The 18,231-nt window shown below is 37.4% G+C and overlaps 1 protein-coding gene across 1 annotated transcript; it reads right to left on the reverse strand.

The window, feature by feature from the left end:
* Positions 1 to 16,559: 16,559 nt before the first annotated feature.
* LOC145640092 (zinc finger BED domain-containing protein RICESLEEPER 2-like) lies at positions 16,560 to 17,339 on the reverse strand. Its single transcript, XM_081691404.1, has one exon. It carries the CDS (start codon positions 17,337 to 17,339, stop codon positions 16,560 to 16,562), a length of 780 nt encoding a protein of 259 aa, XP_081547530.1.
* Between the last annotated feature and the right edge of the window lie 892 nt (positions 17,340 to 18,231).

Genomic DNA, 18,231 nt, shown 5'->3' on the forward strand with positions numbered 1-18,231 from the left:
TTGGTCTTTTTGCAGGTGGTGGCTGTGGTAATGAAGTCCCTTTATGAGGGCAACCTCTTTTGTTATGCCCTTTTGAATGACATACAGTACATGTCATCTCCATACCATGCCTTGTAAGCTTTCCAGGCTTCTTAGGGTCTTCAAAAGGATCTTTCCTCCTACTCTTTCTTGGCCTACCTGGGCCAATCTTGATAGGAGGTGGGTCCAACACCAATTCTGATAAAGGCTAGTGCCTTTCACCCTCTAATGGTGGTATTGAGTTCTCATAGGCTCTCAAATAAGTAGCCTTCTTGTAGCTGTCATCCACAAAATCTTCAGCAATCTTCCTTTTGAAAAATATGGCTGTCACAGCATGACAGCAAGGCACCCCACACATATCCCACTTTCTGCAGGTGCAGGTCCTATGTTGTAAGTCAAATGAGAAAGTGTCCAGTTGGTAACTTACTTGGAACACTGTCTGTGAGGATGGAAGCACTTCACAAAATGCAGCTTCCTCCTTTTCCCTCTCCAATTTTTTCTAAACTCTTGGGCATAGTTTAGTCTTCCACTTGGACATCTCCTCCTTCTTCACAACTAGCCTCCTCATTAATGCCCCCCTTATATCCTCCAACATGTACAACAGATGCTTAGCTCTAGCTTCAATAATGTAACCATTAAAAGTCTCTGCCATATTGCTTGTGATGACATCTGACTTCACCTCAGTCTTCATAAATGCTCTACAGAACAACTTTGGGTTGTAACTCTTGAATGCTTCTGCTGCAAGTGGGTCTGCAGTAGCCAACTTAGCTATGTTATCATTGTAGTCTGCTTCATTATAAGATTTGGCACAGCTCCAGAACAGAAGTTTCATGTCATCACCCTTGAACTTCTTATGCCAATGAGCAAAAATGTGCCTTGCACAATGTCTATGCTCTGCATTTGGGAGCACTTCTGACACTCCAGACAAGATGGACTGACACAGATAAACCAAAGCATACAGTTATTAAGTCATATAACACATCTCAAAACAATTTAATTGAGGTGTTAAAACTAGAAGAAAGAGGACACAGTTGTTACCTGATGCTCATCTGAAACAATGATAGTCCCAGCTCCATCCCCAAGATCAAGACTCTTCTTCAAGTTCTCCAAAAACCACTTCCATGACAGATTGTTCTCACCCTCTACAACAGCCCAAGCAATGGGATACATTTGATCATTCCCATCTCTCCCAACTGCTGACATCAACTGCCCACCAAAGAATGTCTTCAAGAAACATGCATCAATGCATATGACTTTCCTACACCCTTCTTTCCAACCCTTTTGCACTCCCTCAAAACAAACATACAACCTTTGAAACATTTCAGGTGGTTTCTTCTTCTCCATGTAACTAACTAAGTCCAAGTGTGTGTTTGGACTAACCTTCTTCAATGCCTCTAAATACCTCCCCACTTTACTGTAATGTTCCCTCATAGAACCATGCAGCTTTCTATGGGCATGGTACTTGACTTTGTAAGCAAAATCTCTCTTAATTATAACCCTGTAAGCCCTCCTTACTGTCTCTATTATTTCCTTAGCAGGCCAATGTGGTCTTGCTTTGAACACATCAAGAAGCTGCTCAGCCAACCAAGTACACTTTAGTTGCTTGTTTTTCTCCATATTCCTTAAGCAACTATGATCCCCCATAACTGATTTCAGCACAAATGAACCCTTCCCAGAATCCCAAGAAGCATACAATCTAAATGGACACCCTGCTGAACACCTCACAAGAATTCTCTGCTGCTTAGGCCTATTTCCTGACACAATGCTTAAGTTTCTACCCTGAAACACAGCATACTTAGCTACAGCCTCCTTAAATGCTACTCTAGTTCCAAACCTTTGTCCAACCTTCCACTGGAATGCTTTGAAGTCTGTATCAGCCCCTACCAACAACCCCCTTCTTTTTCTTCTTTCCTCAATTGTATCCTCATCCTCACTACCTACAGGTGTAAGAATTTCATCATCTGACTCCTCATACTCAGAAATAAATCCCCCTTCAGCAGTTCTTTCAACTAAGCTACCCCCTTCTTGTTGTGCAGAAAGATTTCCCCTACCAGCTTCTTGCTGAAGTTTATGTGCTAATTCAATCACACTCTCATTGAAACCCCTAACTCTCTCCCTGGCTTCCTGTTGTTCATCATCACTGCTGTCTATATCAAACACATCAGGATCTTTTAACAGCTCTAGGTCATTGGTCTCTCTATCATCCTGACCAGATCCAAAGTTTGCTTCATATATTTTATCATCCCCCTGCCAATCCTCTTCTTCACAATCAACTAATTTCTCCTTATTCAAATAGTCTTCTTCACACTCCTCTTCATAATCAGTATCCCATTGATGCTCATCATCCACTACAAAGTCCTTATCACCCTCATCATCTCCCTCTTCATCACCTGATTCAACCACCCCCCACAACAAGGTATCTAATGGGATAGGACTGTTTGGTCTGTTATCCTCCCACTCATAATCATCAGGAACAGCAGACCTGACAAAATTGGATGGAGATGCAGATTTGGTTTTTGGCTGAAATTGGGGATCTGGTTCTTCAATAGGGTTTTCTGGTGGATGGGAAGTGATTGGGGTTGATACACAGGGGACAAGATTATCTTTTTGTGCTGGGTGTACTTCAATGTTGACTATGGGAGTGGGGACCAGCTTAGTTGCTGCTTCAATATTCAAACTAGGGGAAGGAATCTTATCTCCTACATCAACTAGTTCTTGGGTCAGTGTACTACCTCTCCTAGGAATCATTTTTTTGGGCTTACTGGCCTTACCAGGCTTCCATCCATGGGTATATATGGGCTGGCTTACTGCATTGGATCCACTTTGGGATTGGACTATAAAATCAGGCTCAACATCATCATGCAAAACATACAAATCTACTTGCCTACTGTAAGAAATCACATCAGCCATTGTTTTGAACTGAGCATCACTACACAAATTCCTCAACCCTTCCCCAAATTCAAGTCCAGGCAACAAATAATATAGTATGTAATTATCTCCATAATCACCACATTTAGCAATTAGTTCTTCCATATAAGACCAGCACAACTCTTCATTTCCAACGTTAAAGGTTCTATACTGCCCTCCCAAATATACCCACACACCATTTTTACCCAAATTAAACTTACCCCCATGGTAGATTTTCAGGCATAAATCACCCATAACAACAATTATATTCACTTAAAGGAAGATTAAACTACAATATGAAACTAATCAACCACTTTAATCGTTCCAATTATTCAAAATAGTTCAAATTGCTAAATTAGGGTTTCACGATTTACCTTAATGAAAAACGCAAATCCTCAGCCCAATTTCACTTCCTCCTTCAAAGACAAAACCTTTACGACCTTCGAATTACAAAAACATGGACTTTTTGAAGCTTTTGTAAAGTTTGAAAATGGTGTTCGTTTTTTTCAGGGAAAAACCGTTGAAGAAGAAGATAATTTCGACAGGAGGACTTAACTTTTTGGGAGGGAAAGAAAAAGGTTTACTTGTTTAACAGGTAGCAAGTATTTTGGATCTGTAGGAGAAGGAGGGGTGCAAAGGTTGGATTTTTGCTGGATTAGTTAAAGGTTGGATTTTTTTTGTCAGACCACGAAAAGGTTGGATTTTTAGTTTCCATTTTTCCTTTTTATTATAATTAAAAAAAAAGGAATAGAGAACTGTTGGTATATCAAACCGTTCTCTTTGGTAAAGCAAAACAAAACGGTTAAGTAATATGACCGTTGTCTTTTCCTTCATTATTTTCTAATTTTAAGCAGGGAATAGAGGACGGTGATTACACACAACCGTTCTCTATAGTTGAGTATACAATACGCCTATTTGAACCATTCTTTATACTTCGTGTGACTTGTGTGTGCATAGTGTTGACATGGCTTAGTATGTACATGACTTCTGTGTGCATTGTAATGTTATCGTGCGACTCAAAAATGCAAAAAGCAAAAATTTTCGGTCATTTTTGTGGAGGGTACTAACTTTCTCCCGAAAAAGAAAGACACAAAAAGGAAGAAGTTTTTCGTGGTGCATGTTGAATGAGCTTAGTCAAATGTTGTTTGATACTATTTCTGAAGCAACAAGGATTAATTCATCCTACGCTATCTCCATTGTTGACTTAATGATGAAAGTATTTGGGTAACTTAGGCACGGAGGCTAAGCACTTCGTAAGTTGTTATGCAATGATAATTGATGTGTGATTTTGTTATGATAAAGTATAATTCAATGTTGTGTTAATATTTCATGACAAAGGGTTCATAAGGGAAGTATATTTGGTCATGTATCCGTGTAGTGTGTGAAAGTGACACTAAGGTTAGGCCGCCAAGGGTAAGTGTATGGAAAGATATTTTTTTTAGAAGAGTCAAATAATGGTGACTCTTAGGATGGGTAGGCTAATAATGTAAGGATCAAGCCCATAAGTCTAGCTCTAATTAGATAGGGATGAGCATAAGAGATCCCTTGATATGATCAATTATGAAATTAGATATGAATGAATGAATTTTTATTACGGTCGCACCTCGATGTGAGGTTGCCTACGTATCCGTTAGGAATCGGGCCTAACGTAGCTCTAGCCGAACCCGCATAAGTGTGTGTATACCTCAAAAAGGTCTTTGAAGGGTTGTACGTGGTTAGGCTAAAGGTTTGAAGAAGAAGAAGAAGAAGGGGATAAAGGATGAAGACCCTTGATAAGCCCTCAAGGTGTGCAACCTTGCTTTTGAATTTTTATGCTCGAGTTTTCTCATTTTTGAATTCTTTTTTATATTTTTTGCTCTTTTAGGTTTTGCATTTTTTAATATTTGGATAAGTGTGGGCAATCCCGATCATGCGGTCTATCACTCATTTGGCATTCATGTTTCTCAGGCACGGTACCGAACACTCGATAAGAGACGTAATCTGAGACGTGTTCATATCAAAGACATGTTTATGTCAAAGACATTAGAACACTTGCCCTTTTGTACACTTTAATTTATTTTTTTACCTACTTTTTGCTATTTTAATCTTTTGAAGTCACTCAAGCATTTTATGAAATTGAAAATTGCATAAGTTGCACACCATCCCATCCCAAGGTTAGGTAGATATGGGTTGAAAAACGAAAGGTCTATCGTTAGATGAGGCTCAAAGTGGTTTATCAAAAAAAGATTGCATATTTTAAGGGTGAAAGGTGATATGATGTGGCTACAAGGGGTGCCTCAAATCATTGGTATACCTTGTGTTTAGTTCGACATGGTTTTTTTTTTTTTTTTTTTTTTTTTTTTTTTTTTTTTATGAAATTGAATGTGATGTAATGCAAGGATCATATGCAAGAACTAAAATGCTCATTTTTATTAAAGAATAAGAAAGAATGATCTTACAAAATAAATCTAAGGGGAATAAAAAGCTGCCTATGCTAGACTTATTAGGGAAGGGATAAATAAATGAAATAGGAAAAAAAAAAAGAGGTCACAAAATCGTGTCGTTGAAGCTCGCCTCTTGTCTTGTGTCGTTTGCTTTATCATTACTTGCACTTCTTGCTAGTTGGAGGTATGGAAAGCTTGTTATTATCGATCAACTGTTGGATAGCCTCTTTTAGCTTCCAACAACTCTCAGTAGTATGACCCCTGCCTTGATGGTATTTGCAATGTGCATCTGGATTCCAATTAGGCAATCTCTTTTCAGGTGCGGGATCTTGAATAGGTTCAATGGTAGTAATGAGTCCCTTAGTATGGAGTCAATCGAAGGAAGCGTCGTAGCTTATCCTAATTGGGGTGAGGTATTTCCTTAGTTGCTTCTTAGATTCTTGGTTAGCCATGGCTAAAATTTCACTGAGATCAAAGGTACTAACATTGTTACTAGACAAGGCATTTTTGGAAGAAGACGGATTGTCGTTCTTCTTTCCTTTCCAGCCACTATGGTTACTATTGTCAGTAGCTTTTTGTTTTGCGAGGTCATCTTCGATCTTGATGCCTACGTCATAGACGGCCTTGAAAGTATTCAAATTGTGTTGATACTTTAAGTGCTTTTTATTCTTTTCTTGTAAATTTTTTATGAACATCCTCACAGATTCTTTTTCAGTAGGGACTTCGATCATGTTAGCGGAAGTTTCCCTCCACTTGTTATAGAAGGAGGTGAACCCTTCGTTTTCTTTTTGTTTTAGCATCTCAAGTTGCCTATGATCGGTTTCAATTTGAATATTACACTTATATCTAGTAATGAAAGCATTTTTTATTCCATTCCAAGTAGAGGTCTTCTCTTTATCAAGAGAAAAGAACCAGTGTTCACAAAATGGTTTCAAGAGACAGCGAGAATAAATAGTGGAAAATATTCTTATCAATCCCTTTAATGTTCATTATAGTTTTAAAGGACCTTAAATGAAAGTAAGGATTGTCAGTTGGATTAAACTTAGGGATATCAGTGGCATTGAACTTCTGTGGAAGAAGCTCCTTGTCTAATGAGACCGCTTGTGAGCTAATGCCCTGAAACCTGTAATCATTGGATATCTTACTCAAGCTCTCTTGTATGAGCTCCATTTGTTGTTGCTTCACAGGGTCATTAATCTGGAGGGTTAAGGTCTTTAGCAACTCAGTAACACCAGCCATTTGCTTCTTGAGTTCATTGACTTCTTCTTGACTCGCCATTATCTTCTTAGCTTTTCTTTTCCAACTCACTGGTTTATCAAAAAGTTTAACTTAAACGAAGGTGTTGTCCTTGATTAATTGCCCTTCTCTCCTTTACCAAGTATAGTGGATAGGGAAATAAGGGATGTTCATTATCAATTATTTGTCTCAAACTTTATTCAACATGCATGGATGGAAGGAGGTTGGAAGAATGAATATTGTGATATGGGGGATAGAAAAAATGATGTATATGGAGAGAAATGAAAAAATTAGGAATAGAATGTACCCCTAACTCAAAAACCGACTCATGTATGAACCTAAGACATGGTCATTATGACATATACAAGTGTAAGCTAAGACTAGTGAGTGTATGTGACATGTTAAGACTCTTGTGTAAGACTATGGGACTTAGTGCTTCGACTAAATTAAGAACTAAACAAAGGTGTTGTTATTAACAAAATAATCGAACTAATTAGAAAACTGTTTAATTTGACTCGTCGTGATGACTCAAGAAAAAATGCTGAATTGTCGCCAACGCAACGGGATTGTCGCCGCACACTGTAGTGCAACGCAAGACGACAGGGTTGTCGCTCGGCGTTGCACAACAGCGTGTGGCGCTGTAGCCCAAATTTTTGCGCCATTACTGGAGCATTAATCTGGGACTTCTTTCAGTATTTTACTCTACAAGACTTGCCTAAAGTCAACTAAGTAAATTCTGATTAAATTATAAGACTTTAATTGCTCTAATTAATTAATTAATTAATTAGGAAAAGTCCTTTTAGTCATTAATTAGTTCATTTAATGTTTAAACACAAGCGAAACAAACGGTTAGGAAAAACATATAGAGTATGCACAATAAATAATGCACAATTAGTCAAGTAAGCACAATATGATGCAATGAGTTTGCAACCTAACCATGGTTGTAGTTCTCTAAAGTTCGGGATATGGGTTAGTCAAAGAGGGTCCATGGTTATGAGTCCAGATGCACCGCGTGGAAGCCTTACCTTTGGAAGGGTTGGCGCGAGTGGATGGGACCCCGCGAGTTAAAAACTCGCTTCAATGGTTTGGTGAATTCAACATTCTCGGATGTACCCTTTGTTGCATAGAGTGTTCAATCAGGTAGATGAAGCATGAATTCCCTGAGGGTTATGTCCATATGTGGAACACATATGGGTTTCCGAAAAGTGAGAAAAACTCTATCAGGAAGTAGAATCGAGCCAACAGTGCTAGAACTAGTCAAAATTAAACCTCATAATTCTTGCTCGGTATTGGAAGAACGCAGCGCCAACCAACAATGACCGTCGCCGAAATATAGCCCCGTCTCCTGGCGACAGAGCCATATTGTCGACGACAGGCTCTGTTTGCTAGGCGCCAGTTCCTACATGCCTCAGTAGCTTCTTTTGTTCGATAAAATTTTCCAGTTTTTCGCAGCATTATTTCGATTCTAGTTGTGAAAGATATTCCTTAAATTTCCTACGTGTAAAAATTCCTATGTTTTAAACTCATTACGGATGATCTTTCCAATGAGATTTTTTTTATGCATATAATAATAATATAAATCAAAATTACACACATGAAATACTTAGAACTTTTCGAGTCTCATCCACTCATACTAAATCATTGCCGTAATAAATTTCAGGAATTAAAATAGAAATCCTCCCCAGTGGAGTCGCCAAAAACTGTAGGGAATATTTCAAGCATTACCCCAAACTTGAACCCCACTGTGATCATACACTTAAGCATGGTGGCGTTTAAAGGGAGGGATGCTAGAGCAAAAGAGTCGCCAAAAAGTTTTAGGAACTTGTAAACCGTTCACAGGGTGAAAGTTACACCCCTTAACGATCCATGAGATCGTTAACTCCAATATGTCTTGGAACCAAGACTGGAAGTTCAGGGATGAAGGTAAAAATTCAATCTAAAAGAGAAATAACCTGCCCTAATAATAGGCCTCTACTTTATTCTTCTCGTAATCACGTGGGCTTTCTGACTAACATGCAATCAATAAATTAACCCTAAACCTGTTTATCTATGTTGGTTGAATATTAATGCACAAAAAAAACTATTAATAATCTTGTTTAGGGTTAATTTGATTATAATTCAATATATATATATATATATATATATATATATATATATATATATATATATACATATATATATATATATATATATATATATATACATATATATATATACATATAGAGGTACTCAAGTATACTTCTCCAATCCTTGCTTACTCGTTATCGTACTACTGGTACCAAAACTTCACCTTGATCAGTTGAAAGTTTCACTCCATTAGATTGAGATCTACAGGGTGGCGGGGTCGGATTGTGTGGAAGCTGGCCACTCGCTACGGCGTGTGCGTGACACAGCTACCTACGCTGACATGTGTATGTGTACAGGAACGGGTACATATATATATGTATATATATATATCGGGAAACATAATCATAATCATCATAATAATAAATATAACAAATCATAATCATAAGATTAATCATCATCATGTGAAAGCATAATAATAGCATGATCCTAAGCATTATACTAACAAGATTAATAACAAACCCTAACATGTGACTAAACAATAAAGATTAAATATATAGCCCCAACACGATACTAACATGAATATTAGAAAAGACAATAAAAGGCATCATAGAAATTACGGTTGACATTATATTCTTTACTTTAAACATGATATTAGGGACTTATTGTTGTCACCCTAAACATCAAATTAAGAAAAGCATCCTAATATGATACTAGGGATCAAAATAGGAACCTAAACATGATTTCTATATCATAACCTCAATTAAACAATTAAAGTACTTACTTGGATGCCTCATATCTCTTTTGAATAACAAAACACACGCGTTAGTAACTTCAAGGGAAATATAAAATCAAACAATTAAATTAAATAATTGAAATAGAGAATTTAAAGAAAGTTTAGACTAGATTTGGGATCAAACCCTAAGAAATATCAAACCTTTCACGTCTAGGGCGAAGGCAACTTTGAATTATGCTAGGTGTGTCTAGATCTTGTGAATTCGAAATTTTGTATTTGATAAAAGGCTAGTTTAGAAAAGAGAGAGAAAATTTATCAAGAATTTCTTGATGAGAGTTGATGATTGACAACGGAGGTTTTAGGAGGCTATTTATAAAGAAAATCAACCAAATATGATAAAAAAGAATTAGATTTTCGAAAAGAATAAAACACGACGCTGTCGCCAAACATGCCCTGTCGCCAGGCAACAAACGTGTCGCTGCGACGCCAGGCCTATTGTAGGCGACATAATTTAGTGCGGTGATGCAATCAGATTTTCCACGCGTTTTTTTTTTGATAAAATTTAAGCGTACGAGGGGTAAAACTGTAATTTCGTTAAAAACACTTCTTTTATTATAAATAAAACTCTTAAACTCATTTATCAATTCTAATCAAATTAGGATTCAATATAACCTTCTAGAAGACTATAATCAATCCTAATTTCATTAGGAATGATAAACCATCATTTACCCTCCTCTAGATCATTGGGCCGCATTTAAAAATCAAATCGGGCCCAGTTTAGTAAATTGGCCATAACTTCCTCATTATTCATCGGAATTGGGCTTATAATATATCGTTGGAAAGCTCTTTTGGAACCCAATCGAACTACACTATTATTGGACCCTTTCCATGGACCAAATTAAACTGGATTGGCTATCTTCATAAAATAAGTTTTCAAAAACAGAGCAAAAGAAAAGAATTAAAAACTAACCGCATCACTAGACTTTCCACACTTTCACTTCATTCGATTATGATGCGACGTGAAAGGTACTCATCACTGGGTTTGGTTTTAGGGAGACAAAAATGGGTGTCTACAAGTATTATATTGTTGCGCATGTATATATAAAAACCAACTAAATTAAGATTAAAAACAAAGAGCACTTTTTCATTCATAAGCTTTTTAATTACAAAAATTTACAAGTCTCTAAAGTAGTACTTTTTCAAGTAATCTACATTCCAAGTCCTAGGAAGCCACATGTCGTCTGGAGTTTCCAGCTGGCAGGTGCCATTTTTTTCTTCTTCATAAATCTGGTAGGGGCCTTCCCAATTAGGAGTTAGCTTTCCCTGCTCATTGGCCCTACCAGTTGCCTCCATTTTTTGTAACACAAAGTCCCTAACATTTAAGGGTTGTTGTGACTCTCTTGTTGTAGACATGAGTCATTCTCAGACAGTAAATCTCATGACGCAAGGCAGCATTGCCCTGCGCTCTGGGAGTGAGTCCAATGCTAGCTGCATGGCCTCTCTGTTTGCCTCTTTATCGTATAGCATGACTCGTAGAGTCGGCTCATAATGCTTGATGGGAAATACGGCTTCAACACCGTATACCATGAGAAATAGAGTTTCATCGGTTGCCCCTTTTTCAGTTATCCAGATGGCCCAAGGGACGTGAATTAACTCTTTAGCCTATAAACTATCGGCTCTCTCAATTTTCTTTTTAATACCATCTAAGATGAGTTTATTGAAGTCTTGAACTTGGCCGTTTGCTTGGGGTCAGCCGACTGGTGCAAAACAGTGTGATGGTATTTGATAATAGACATAGGTACCCCGAACTGGGTGTTAATGTTCTTCTAAATGAAGAAGATGACATCTTTTTTCTTGATGCCTTTGACCGCCTCTACTTCCATCCACTTGGTGATTTAGTCTACAACCACAAGAATATTGCGCTTCCCACCTAGTGTAGGCTTATATGGACATAGAATGTCCATGCCCCATTGAGCAAACGGGACTGGGCCGTGGGTTGCCGTCAGGTCAGTTACTGGTCGATTGATTAGTTTTCCAAAATTTATACACTTATAACATTTTCTAACAAATTCCATGGCATCTAACCCCTGAGTGGGCCAGAAATAATGCTGTCTGGCTTTAACGGCTAAGGACCTGTCGCCTGCATGAGAGGCGCGGTATCCCGCATGCAACTCTTCGAGAACTTCTCTCCCCTTTTCCGAGATAACATACTTTTGTAAGGGCTTTAGAAATCCCGCCTTGAAGAGCTCTCCTTCTGTCATCTCAAAGTTTGTTGTAAGCTTCTTCAACACGGCTGCCTCCTAGGGTGAATCAGGGAGCGTGTCGTTTGTCAGATACGCCCGGATGCCATCCATCCAAGTAGAAATTTTGTCCAGTACTCCAATGGGCTCATCATCAGATATACTTTGTTTCTCCAAAACTTTCTGAAATACGGACCGAGGCGTATCATAGGAGGCGGTGGATGCCAATTTTGATAGAGCATCCGCCTGGTTGTTTTGTTACCGGGGCACTTGACTTAGATGAAATTATTCAAGTTTCCCTGCTTTAGTTTTAACTGCCTGCAAATACTTGATCATAGCTGGATGGGTGGCTTCATACTCACCATGGTATTGGCTTACTACTGACAAGGGGTGAAACTAGGTCGTCATCTAATTCTCCATTTGTCAAACTAAATTTGTAGACACTTAACAAACCTTATACTAGTGCGCGATAAGTTAAGGGTCGAACGCAATGGAATGAATCGGAGTTATTCCATAGTCTAATGTTAAGCTAAATCGAAGAATATCAATGGTTGAGTTTTGTAACTAGAATAACAAGAATGAGGACAAATCAAAGAATTCAATTTATATCCTAAACACTAGGGATATAGGTTCTACATGCAAGCTCAACAATCATGCTAATTGATAGATCACCCAATTGATTCAAACATTGCAAGGGACAAACAATAGTTGCAATCAAAGGAATTCAAAGGTTATCTCCTATAAATGATAAGCGACTTTGATGTCACTTTTAGGGTGTTTATTGAGTCGTATTCCGGCTTATTTTCCTATAATTTCACCTTTTTTTTATCCTTTATTTCTATTATTTTATTATTCTCGTCTTTTATTTTTATTTTGTGTAATTTTGCCCTTTTTATTAGTTTTTAGTTTATTTTTGTAGTTTTAGTTAATAATTTCCCTCTTCTCTCGTTTTATTTATTTTCTTTTAGTTTCTAGTTTGTTTTATTTCATTTTATTTTATTTTATTTCATTTTATTTTATTATTTCTCTAGTTTTAGCATTTTATTTTATTTTATTTTACTTTATTTATCTTATTTTATTTTATTTTATCTTCCGATTTCCCCTCGTGTTGTTTTTGGTTGTAGGCGTTCCGGGTTTCAAAGTCAAGTTTGTGTTCGGGGTCCAAGGTTTGAGCACAATTCACAATGCACAAGCACCACTGCTGCCAGCCTTAACCTTCACCCCACAAACACCTTATCCTCCACCACACCAGCCAAACACCACAAACCAACCTCCCCTGCTCCTCTAATTCACCCACAACACCAACAATCAATAGCAGCAAATCGACACCACCACTCACCCACACACTCTTCGCAACTCCCCTGTTTCAACCAAACAGAGCAGCCACGCAGCTCACCACTTACCACCACACACCTTCAATCACACCAATACACCAGCCACCGCCAAAACCACCATTAATCACCACCAAACCACTCACCCACACACTCTCCGCATCCACCGCAACCAACAGCAACAGCAACAGCAATTTACAACAACCAGCAGCGCCACCACGCAAACCCCAACATGCCTCCTTCACCAATTCTCACCAATTAAACCACCAACACCACCGTCACCTCCCATTTTGCCATCAAACCGCCAGCAATTACCACCTTAATTCGACCCTCGCAACACCAATTAAACCACCAGCCCTTAACCCACAATTAACCACCCAAATATCCAACCCAATTACTCACCAATTACAGCCGCATTTCGCCCAACAACCAAACTCACAGAGCTGCTACTCGCGGCCGCGCAACCCTGTCAGAAAGCGCACAAAATGGAGTCCTAAATCAGATTCGAGGCAAAAGCTTTGCGCGACCTGTGTGCGTCTTCTATGCGGGTGCGCAATCGTGGGTCAATCACGAGCTTTTCACGTGATGTTTTAATGAGAATTGGACGGCCACGATTTTGGATGCTAGATAATGATAATGCTGATTTTCGGTGGTGATGAGAGCTGATGATGCGTGGATGGTGATGTTGATGAAGAAATGAGAGCAGTGAATTAGAGGAAAGAAGAATCGGGTTGCTGAGGGAATTGGGGATTTTGGGGTTTTTATTTTTTTTTAATTTTATTTTATTTTTATTCCCTTTTTATTTTTCCCTTTTCTTTTCTTTTGTTTTATTTTATTTTCTTTTTTTGTTTTCTTTTATTTTCTTTATTATTTTTAGCTTGTAATATATATACCCCCTTTGGAGTTATTTTAGAGGGGAGATTCACTTAACATTAATGGACCCTAGATTAGTTTTAGATTAGTTTCGCTATTTTATTTTCTCTCTCTTAGGGTTAGATTAGTTTAGAGAGAGAAAACTTGGAATTTTCATGGAGTTTTTAGGATTTTGAAGAAACATTTTGTGGATTTTTCCTCTCATAAATTCAATGAGTTTTCCTAACTTTCTCTCACCTTTATTGCTTTCATTTACTATTGTTTTTGCTTATTTATTTGTTTATTTGAGTAGATTAATTAGTTTAGTGGTTGATTCTTGCTTTTATTATTATTTTACCTTGTTTTTCTTGTTTTTGTTCACCATGTTAGCTTAGGTTTTGTTCTAGGGAAATGGATGAAGGTTATGTTAATTAATTTAATGATTGATTGTGGTTAGTATGGAATTGTTTCTTGATTATTGTGTATGGATGATGCTTTTATGGATTAGAATCTTTCTAGCTAATTGATTCTATGTTCTTAATCGTGCTTTCAATCAATTGTGCGAAAGTGAGTTGTTTGAGGGTCTAAATTCTTCCATACCTTTGCTAGGCTAGTTGCACAAGAGTGAATTAGTTTAGTAGGATTATTAACATGCTTAATTGCGCGAGAGTGAGTTAAATGTGTTAATCGTCTTAATTGAGGTCATTTTCATCTAATTGTTTGATGTTGTTGAATGCATTGATGTAATTGGATTCCACTTTCCCTAGTTTTAGTTATTTTCTCTTAGTAGTGTTTAGTTGAACCTCTCTTTACCTCACAAGCTTTCCTAGTAGTCTAATTAGCATAGATTGATACACTTAGTCCTTTTGGGTTCGACCCTTTACTTACCCCTATACTCGTATTAGGGTAGTTTAGGTATTATAAATTTCTAATTTGGTTAGGGTTAGTAGTCCCAACGACCTACCTAATCTTGATCAATAAACCAAGCTAGGGTTCACTATGAATGGCTAACAAGGAGAATCACAATGAAATTCAATCAATTAAAGCATTCTGAAATCAATTGTTTGTGTCATTGAAATTTGCAATGCAATCTAGATTTATCTTATAGATTGATCACTCCTAGCCTAATTAATCACATGCACAACTATGTCAACCAATTTAATTGCAACAATTCAATCAATCAATGATCATCAACTAGCAAAAATCACCAATCAAGCATGCTTCACCTTCTCCCTAGCAACTAATCTACTCACTAATCATGGTGAAATTGAAAGCCAAAACAAATTCAATCACAAACTTATTCATCTCAAGATAAAACAAAAGGAAATACAATCAATCAACAAATTCTCAAAACTAAATAAAAATCCAAACCAAACATTCAAGCATAAAACAAAATTGCAATTGAAGTAAATTCAAAGGAAATAAATCTTACAAACTTTCATTGATATGAAGAAGAATTCTAAACTTGATTTGAAAAACAATGTTGAATTACGAATCAAATCCAAGGATTACAATCTCTACTTTCTCTCTCTAAAAACTAAGAAAATGAAATATTATCTAAAAGTTAGCCTCCAAAAGGATTTACAAGAGTATTTCTGGACAAATAATAAAAACTAATCGGCCACGCCCTCTCCAAGAAGACCCCGCGGGCGCGCAGAAATGGGTACGGAACCCATAACTAACTCAACGGGCAATCTGGGCAAGACTTCCGCCCGCGGATACTGTAGCCCGTGCCCGCGGCCGCAGCAAAGCCACCTGCACCTGCGGCTCAGGGCGCGGCAGATGCCCTTTTCAAGGAGAAGCACGGGGTCTGTGGTCTCTCTATCTAGAGCGGTCTCTCTAGATTCTTTGCTCCTGCGGCTAGACCGTGGCCAGGGCGCGGAGAGTAGGGGTGAAAGTTCGGTGTTCGGTTTGGTTTTTTGCCTAAACCGAAACCGAACCACCTTAATTCGGTTTCTTGATTTTAGAAACCACACCGCACCACTTTACTTTAGAAACCGAACCAAATCGAACCATATTTATTTCGGTTTCAATATAAAAAACCGAACCAAACCGATTTTTTTGGGCCTCTTTTATTTGAGCCAATAATTTGCAAATTGGGCCTCATTAATCAACACACTAAGTCACTATTCTTACTAACACAGCAAGTAGTGCAAAATAACAAAATAACAGCAAACAAATTTAGTCCAATTCATACAAAGTACAAACCAATCCAAATCATACAAACTTAAGTTTTCAGTTTAAACAACAAACTAACAAAGTATTAAATCAAACCAATCAATCCATACAAACTTAAATTAAACAAGTTTTAACAGAACTACTTAAGTTAAACATAAAATGATCAACATTCAAAACCATTACAGCCAGCAGAACAGCAGAACAGTAGCAGCAACCAGCAGAACAGATCGATCCAGCAGGTAGCAAAGCAGTAGCAACAGAACAGCAGAACAGTAGCAACAGAAAAACAGAACAGTAGCAGCAGCCAGCAGAACAGCAAAGCAGTAGTAGTAGAACAGCAACACAGTAGGCCAGTAGCAGCAGATTAACACAGCAGTGGCAGCAGATCAACACAGCAGTAGCAGCACAGAGCAATCACTCAAGTATTTTGACCACTTCATCAATTTTAGCATCACCAATCGCCATATTCTTCATTTCTATCATAATTCTATAAAATTCACAAGATAAGAAACTAAAATAAATATATATACATAATGAAAAATAATTAACTTTTATTAAATGTTTATATTTTACCTTATTCAAGATGCTCAACTTCCTCTAAACACTCTTTAATACTTGGGAATGGTGCAGCACGTAACCAATTTTGAGCACATACCAAACCTTCCACAACTCGAGGAGTTAATGAACTCCTTAACTGATCTAGAACTCTGCCTCCAGTGCTGAAAGCACTCTCGGAAGCTACTGTCGACACAGGGACAACAAGAACGTCTCGTGCAATTTTAGCAACAGTAGGAAACCTTAAATTATTGAACTTCCACCAGCTCAAAATGTCAAAATCATCCACATCTTCAGCCGTATCCTCCTCCAAATATTTGTCTAATTCTATTTTTGCATCTCCATCTCTCTCACATTTGTGTTTCTTATACTTATTCTTCAAGACCTCTATGTTCTTATGTTTGGGAGACATTGGAATTTTATCATCACTACTTGAAGCCGTTTCCACCTTATTCCCATCACCATATGAAGAAACACAATAATCCTCATATAAAGCATTCATAGCTTCTTTCACATTTTTAACCAACATTGATGAAACAATAGAATCATAGATTTCATTTATCATCCACTTAACATAATCAAGTTTATAACTAGGATCAAGGACAACGACAATAAAAATCAAGAGGTTTATTTTTTCTAGATCACCCCAATACTTTTCATATTTATCTTTCATTCTACAAGCCATAAGACACATATCCGGATCATCACTTGACACCAAATCATTCAAAAGTATACTAACACTCACCAATTCATGAAAAAACAGATTCGAAGTGACATATAAAGAGCCAGAGATATGCATGGTCAAATCATAAAAAGCTTGCAGAAATTCAGAAAATCATCTCATATTGTTCCAGCCATTAGCATCAGGGCTGCCCTTACCATCCCTCGCACTAAAATCAAGTAAATAGAGAGGGTCTTCCTTAGAATACCTCTCAAAAGCATCCTCAAGTTCAATAGCAGCAAATAACATCAAATAGGTGGAGTTCCACCTAGTGAGCACATCGAGGCACAATCCCTTTTTAGTGTTGATTTTTTCATCTACAACACATTTTTTAAACCTTTGCAACCTAGCAGGAGATTGTTTTATAAACCTAACAGCATGCCTTACACGTTGAATAGACTCATTAACAGTTTTCAACCCATCAGAAACAACCAAGTTGACAATGTGTGCAACACAACGCATGTAAATGAAACGACCCTTAAGAACCCCAGTTTTCCATCCATTCATTTTCCTTCTCAAATACCCAATTTCATTATCATTTGAGCTAGAATTATTAACAGTTATACACATGACTTTTTCAAGCCCCCAATCAAGCAAACATTTTTCAATTTCTTTGCCAATATCATCACCCTTATGACTAGAAATAGGACAAAAATTCATAATTCTTTTGTGTAATTTCCAGTCATTATCAATGAAGTGGACAGTCAAGCACATGTAATTGATTTGTTGTATAGAGGTCCAAGTATAAGTGGTTAAAGAAACTCTTGAATTACATTTCTTTAATTGATTTTTCAGCTTTCTTTTCTCAGTTAAATAAGTTTTAAAACAATCTTTTGCTACTGTAATTCCAGAAGGAACATTAAATCTAGGTTCCATTACACCACAAAAGTGTCTAAAACCTACACCTTCAACAAACTTAAATGGAAGTTCATCAACAATTACCATATACGACAAAGCTTTTCTAATACAA

Source organism: Chenopodium album, chromosome 7 (assembly GCF_948465745.1).
Source record: "Chenopodium album chromosome 7, dcCheAlbu1.1, whole genome shotgun sequence".
NCBI classification, from domain to species: Eukaryota; Viridiplantae; Streptophyta; class Magnoliopsida; order Caryophyllales; family Amaranthaceae; genus Chenopodium; species Chenopodium album.